Here is a 6,482-nt window from a genome sequence, read left to right as displayed (position 1 = left end):
TGAAACCCAGCTTCTGGCCTGTTAGCACCAACTCACAGGCAGCTGAGAAAGTCAGAAACAAAGGGAGTCCACCCGGGTCCTCTCACTTCAGCACAGGCAACAACCCTGTGAAGACTCAGATGCGTTTTAGTCTACGAATTACTGTTAGAGCTAGAAATCGTCAAGGCACCATACCCACTTCTTAGTTTATGGATTTGGGAACTGAAATGGGGAGAGGAGAAAGTATCGGCCCAGGGTGAACACCAAAGTGGAACTAGAATTCAAGTTTCCTGAATCTTAGGTGAGTGAGCTGGTTTTTATTCCACAAAATTGGAATATCTTTTTTTTTTTTGAGACAGGGTGTGGTCTGGAAGGCAGCGGCACCATCATGGCTCACTGGAACCTCTAAGGCTTTGGCTGCCTTGGGAGGTAGGATCTAGGGAAGGGGCCCTCCAAACCCTGGAAGCTGGCTCACGGCTGTTTGGGGTATGAATTCCAGGATTCAGGGTATCTGGAACATGGTGTGAAAAATGGGCTCTGAGGCCAGGTGTGGTGGCTCACGCCTGTAATCCCTTTGGGAGGCCTTTGGGAGGCCGAGGTGGGAGGATCACGAGGTCAGGAGTTCGAGACCATCCTGGCCAACATGGTGAAACCCTATTTCTACTAAAAATACAAAGAGTAGCCATGCGTGGTGGCAGGCACCTGTAGTTCCAGCTACTTGAGAGGCTGAGGCAGGAGAATCACTTGAACCCGGAAGGCGGAGGTTGTAGTGAGCCAAGATTATACCACTGCACTCCAGCCTGAGCAACCGAGCAAGACTCCGTTTCAAAAAAACAAAGACCCTTGAGTGAACGCATCCCTTTTCCCTGTGATTCCTCCCTCTGTGGGTGGTGGAGTGTGGTCTAGGGGAGGGCTCCGGCAGAGGCCTCTGAAGGCTTGCGTCTCAAAGGATGGTCCCCGGACCACCGGCGCAGGCACCAACTAGGAGTTGGTTAGAACTGCAGGCTCTCAGCCTCATGCCAGGCCTTCTGAACCAGAATCTACATTTTAACAAGATCCCCAGGCAATTAATGTGCACATCAAAGTCTGAAAAGCACTGCTTGAAAGCACAAAACTGAGGACTAGGGTCCCTCTTGCCTAGGTCTCGGCCTGGTACTGACAGTAGGTATCAGTAAGTATTTGCTGGACCAATGGCCAATAGACCTACCACAGACCTGGTAGCCATGGCGGTGCTGGGGAATGGCTGCCTGACTCACAAGGATTTCATTTCCTTTTTCTGGGGCTTCGGTGGCCATGTGTCAGCGAACAGACCCTGCTTCTGGCCTGTGCTGACTGGTCCAGTGATAGACACCTGAAAGCCTGATGCACACTGGGCCAATCGGATGATCTCTCCCAAGAATTTGAAATTGAAGACAAGAAAACAGGTTCTAGAGTAACAGCAATAGTGACAGTGAACATCCTTCCTGCACCCGCCGTCTGCCAAGCACTGTGCTGAGTGTTTTGCGTCTTAGATTCGATCTTCACAACCGCCTCACCACGCCGGTGATCGTACTCTGTGTGTTTTTCAGATGAGGAGCTAGGGTGCCCAAAGGTTAACTTTCCTTTTCCAAAAGTTCAGGGTGGGGAAGTGGTAGCATGAGGCGAGCTGGGGTGACAGTGCAGCTGAGACTGGGCCATGTGATGCAGAGACAAGATGGGTCAACTCTGGCCATCCAGGTCCCCAGGAATTGACTGGCTTTGTGATAACTGAGCCGACTTCATGGAAAATGGCCTGTGTGCAGTGGTGGGCAAGACCTGGCTCTGGGAGATGGCCACAGTGGTGAGGCGGGATGGTGTGGGGGCCAAGTGAAGCCATGAGAGAGGGAAACAGAGAAAACCTCCCCTTCCAGAGGGAGAGCAGAGCCCTGACAAAGACCAGCCGGGCCCACCCGCTCTCAGTACATACCAGAGAGCACCCACTGGCGGGTCTCTGGAGATCAGCTCCCCACGCCTCCCCCTCCGGTGAGTTAGCAGTGAGCTTGCCAGAGAAAAGATGTGGGCAGCTTATTTTGGAGGTGTGGGGCAGGGGGCAGCAGAGAAGTTTGCACCCTCATCTGCACCCGCCCCCAGAAGGGCAGACACCCCAGAGACTGATGCGGTGGAGGCAGCTGGAATGTGGCAGGACAGCGAGGCCCTGCAAGGGCCAGAGAACCAGTCCAGGTGGAAGAAGGGCGTTGGCAGCCTCACTGACTAGAGGATGAGAGTGGTCCCTGACTGGCTCTTGGAGAATGGAATCTGCCATTTTGGGTGGAGCAGGTAGGCCTTTGAGCCCCTGACAAAACAAAACAAATCGGCAGCGGGAAGTTTCTACCAGGGTCCAAGCCTCTGCATGTGCAGGCTTGTTTAGCTTTATTTCAGAAACAAACCAACATCTTTCATTAGCACTGACATAGCAGGGCTCCCCTACTGCCACCTGACAATCCAACGTCACTGCACCCACGCAGGCCACACCTTCAATGACCCACAGCACACTAGCCCGGAGTAGCCACACAGAAACGCACTTCTCACCCCTCAAATCTCCCTTTAAAAAAACCAAGCAATCATCAGGTCGGAGGAGAATCACTGGCTCCCTACAGCAAGAGGGGACAAAGCTTGGTGGCAGAGGCCCAGGTCCTTGTGGCCCCTCCCGGCGGGGTGACGGTGACCAGGACTCCTTGGGATTGCCCGGCTGCAGCCAGGACGATGCCAGGGCCTCCTCTGCCGCTGAGAGATGGAAGGGATCCTTCCCGACGCCCACAGGTGGGGGCGAGCCACCAGGAACCAGGCCTGTCACCAGCATCCCCGAGCCCCCGCAGACCGGAATGCAAATAGCTCCGGGCCCACGCGGCTCCCAGTCTGCTGACGAGGGCTGCCTGCTCCCATTTCTTCTCTTCCTTTTCATTTTTTTTAAGGGCTGGCAGTTCTAGAAACTTTTTTTGGCTTCTCAGACAACTGGCAAAACGGAGTAGAGAGAGGCCCTGGCCAGGCTCTTTCTGCGGCCTCGCGCAGGGGCGGGAACGGGGTGTGAGCGCTCCCGGGCCCAGTAGGTGCAGGGCCGAGTGAGGAGCCGGAGCTCACCCCCCACCCCGTTCGGAACCCGGAGGAACGGCGTGTCCCCACGCCCGGCCCTTCAGGGGGCTCGCCTCCGGCTCCCTTCAGGCTCGGGGCGGCTCGGGCGTGGGTGCGGGCGGTGGGCATCCATGGGGGTGCGGGAGGCGAGAGCCTGAGGAGACTCAGGAGGGGGATCCGCGGACGGCTGGCCCGGGCTGGAGCTGGCGCGGCCACAGTGGGGGACGAGGCGGGGCACACAGAGTCCCCGGGGCCGGCCTCCCACCCAGCGCATGGGCGGTCGGAGGAACTGGAGCCCCCACCCTGGACAAGGTCCCTTCCTCGAGGGGTCCCCGGCGGGTTTCTCCCCGTCGCCCTGGTTCGGCCTTCCTCCCTCCCCCGCCAGCAGAGGCCGCTGTCCCACGGGCTGGTCCCGTTGGCGCCGGGGCCGGGCCTCCTTGGAGCGGCTGGCTGCAGCCTCCGGAAGTAGGTGCCTCGGTGGCCACCGCGTCCCCAGGGGGCCTCGCGGACGGGGGCGCAGGGCTGCGCGGAGGAGGCGGGCCGGCCCCTCGGCGGCTCTGCGGGGCGGGCGGCGGGAAGCCCGGGCTCAGCGGTTTCCTGGGCAACCGGCCTCCTCCGGCGCGGCCCGCGCGGCTCCAGGTGGCGGGAGGCGGCGGTTGGCGGGAATGGCCGCGCGGGCCCGGGGGCGGCGCCTCAGGTAGCAGCGCCAGGTGGCAGCGCCAGGTGGCGCCCGTGGGCGGCGGGGCTCCCGGGGAGGCGCCTGCTCCCGCCCGCGCCGGGCCCGGCCTTCCCGAGCTTCCTTCTGGATTCCAGCGCGAAGCCGCCGCGGAAACTCCCCGGGCGGGAATCGCAGCTCCGGCAGCTCTGGGGCGCGGCGGGTCTCCCAGGGCGCGGGCTCCGGCGGGGCGGCCGGGCCTCAGAGGGCGGGCGGGAGCAGGCGGGCGGCGAGGGCGGGCAGCAGCAGCGGGAGCAGGGGCGCCCCGGGCGCCGGGGCCGCTGGGGACGAACGCAGCAGGTCAGGCCCCGAAGCCCGGGCCGCGGTGGCCGCCTCAGGCCCCGACTCTGGGGTGGGCGTGGGGGGATCTTTCGGGACCGAACTCGCCCCAGCCTCCCTCTTTCTGCTCGACTGCAACGCTCCTTTCCCTGCTGCCTTTACATATTCATTCCTTCCAAAAACACACCACATGCATGTTTCTGCCGTGGCCTCAGATCCTCCCCGCACCGCGTTTTGAGCGTTTACACTCACTACCCAGCTTCGTCTGGGACACCCGCCGGGCTCCTGCCCTCCTGGCCGGTCTGAACGGCACCGGGGAGGCGGCGGGAGGGCGGGCCTCAATACGCGAACGCTGCTGAGACAGCATCCCTTCCAGCGCCGCCGCTGGTCCAGCCTGACTTGGCGGTCGCGGTAGGTGGTTTTCTCCCCGACGGGCACCGCCCGGACGGTGGCATCCTTGAAAAGCAGGTCTTGGCCATGATAGTTTGGAGAGTCCCGAACATTTTAAAGACCATTTCTTATTGTGAATTAAGATCTCCAAACAGGTCCTGGAAGCACCGCAAGCAGACCTGCTTCTCACCTGGGCTCAGGCAGGGGCCACCATGGGTGCAGCTTTGCCTGGGTGCTGGGCTTCTCTGGGCTCAGGCGGGGCCTGCAGGTGCTGACTTGCTACAGATTACTTTGGAGCTTCTCCCACCTGGGCTCAGAGCAGGCCACCATGGAGTGCTGACATGCAGATTGCTTTCAGACTGCACCTGAATGGGCAGGGGCCACCCACAGCCCAGGTGTGAAGCTTGCTACAGGTGCTTTGGGCTTCTCACCTGGGCTCAGGCAGGGCCACCCGCCCAGGTGCAGCTTGCTGCTGGGTGCTTTTCTTGCGGTGACTGAGAACAAAGTGATTTCAGAGCCTGTCCTGACTGGAAGTCATAAGCGTGACAACTGATCGGCCTCTGTCACCCAAGGGGGTGTGGGGACACTAGGCCCACAGGCGCCACTGGAAGAGGTAGGTGTTCACAAGCACTGCAGTGCTCCAGCTCCTGGATGCAGGCCTAAGGCCTGAGATGTTCAGACAGAAAGACCCAGAAATGAGGGATGGTATGGGTGCGATTCCTGAGCATTGTGCTAGGCCTGCTCAGCATTTCTTGGCCTTTTCCATAAGGCTTTCTCACTCTGTCTTACAGCCGTCTCCGCACAAACCGAAACAATTTCGAGAGAGACGTGCGTTCTGCAACCAGCCACAGAATAACAGGTGAGCTGGGCGTGTCTTCACTGACCCACCCGCCCAGGGACGCTGCACTCCTCCACCCTGCTCAGGATCACTGCAATGAGCGTTCTGTGGCTACAGCCCTAAAAGAGCTACTAAAAAGACCAGAAGTCGTATGAGAACTTATGAATACAAATATAAATAAAGGACATCTGGAGAACATGCATGAATGTCTATGTCAGGTGTTAAGTACTGATCAAGGAGGAACAAAGGAGTCAGGTGGCTCTCAGTCTTTTTGGAGGGACTCGCAGATCCTCCTAAAGAGCTGATGAAAGCTGTCAGCCTTCTCCCCAGAAAAATGCACATCCACCCAAGATTCTTCTCCCACATTACTTCAGAGAACTTAGCAACACCCTAGGGAAGCCCAAGGACCCGGAGTATGGCACTCCTGGGATAGAGGGGTTCTGTGGGGGAGATGACAGGAACATGCATAATTTCACAATGTCAAAGTTTAGGAACAGGCCTGGCGAGCCAGCCAGCTCTGGAGTTCTGTGGTGCTGGTGGGTGTGCAGAAGGCAATTTCAGCATAAGCTGGGGGAGGGAGAGTGGTTAGAAACCAGTGGCTCCATTGTCAGACAACCTGGGTTTAAATTCTAGGTGTATTTTGAAAGCGCAACCAGTGGGATTTGCTGATGGACTGGATATAGAGCACAAGAGGAAGACCAGAGTAAAAAATGACTCCCAAGGAAATGGAAAAGCTGAAGTTGCTCTTAATTGAAGTGGGGAAGATTGAAGGAGGGACGGGGGTCCAACTTTGGACTTGATCCGTTTGAGATGACTGTTAGAAACACAAATCAAAATGTCAAGTATGTAGTTAAATATGCAAGTTTGGGACTGAAGTCTGAAGATGTAAATTCAGAAGCCATCTGTAGATAGATGGTATTTGATGACTTGGGATTGGATGAGATCAAGGGTCAGCTGTAGACGGGGAAGAGGGCTGAGAACTGAATCCTAGGGCTAACAGGTCAGGGAGATGAGAAGGAATCAGCAAAGAAGACTGAGGAGTGGCCAGAGAGGTGAGCGGAGAGCCAGGGCTGAGGAACTGGGTGCCTGCAGGAGGGAGAGCTGTGGCCAGTGCCGCTGAGAGGTCAAGTGAAATGAAGACTGAGAAATGGCTACTGGGTTTAGCAACATGGGTCACTGTGACATTGACAAGAA

General features: G+C 58.1%; 2 protein-coding genes and 1 long non-coding RNA gene across 4 annotated transcripts in view; 1 reads left to right on the top strand and 2 right to left on the bottom strand.

The window, feature by feature from the left end:
- Nucleotides 1–733: 733 nt before the first annotated feature.
- LOC101022625 lies at nt 734–3,271 on the bottom strand. The gene has a single exon (XM_009202013.4). The coding sequence runs from the start codon at nt 2,897–2,899 to the stop codon at nt 2,069–2,071; it is 831 nt and encodes a 276-aa protein (XP_009200277.2). The 5' UTR covers nt 2,900–3,271; the 3' UTR covers nt 734–2,068.
- A 44-nt stretch (nt 3,272–3,315) lies between these two features.
- LOC110742680 lies at nt 3,316–5,490 on the top strand. 2 transcript variants are annotated; one of them, XR_004182384.1, is made up of 2 exons: nt 3,316–3,531; nt 5,242–5,490. It is a non-coding gene; the product is annotated as an uncharacterized LOC110742680 (long non-coding RNA). The 2 variants fall into 2 exon arrangements; XR_004182385.1 differs by lacking the exon at nt 3,316–3,531 and adding an exon at nt 4,974–5,063.
- The window catches only part of MELTF (melanotransferrin), a 28,801-nt gene continuing 26,913 nt past the window's right edge, over nt 4,595–6,482 (bottom strand). Inside the window, exon 15 of the transcript XR_004182383.1 lies at nt 4,595–4,608. The gene's annotated coding sequence lies outside the window, so the exon portion shown is untranslated. The remainder of the gene's footprint in view (nt 4,609–6,482) is intronic.

Source organism: Papio anubis, chromosome 2, assembly GCF_008728515.1.
Source record: "Papio anubis isolate 15944 chromosome 2, Panubis1.0, whole genome shotgun sequence".
Taxonomy (NCBI): domain Eukaryota; kingdom Metazoa; phylum Chordata; class Mammalia; order Primates; family Cercopithecidae; genus Papio; species Papio anubis.
Note: the sequence above shows the minus strand (reverse complement) of the source record. Positions and strands in the feature narration are given on the sequence as shown.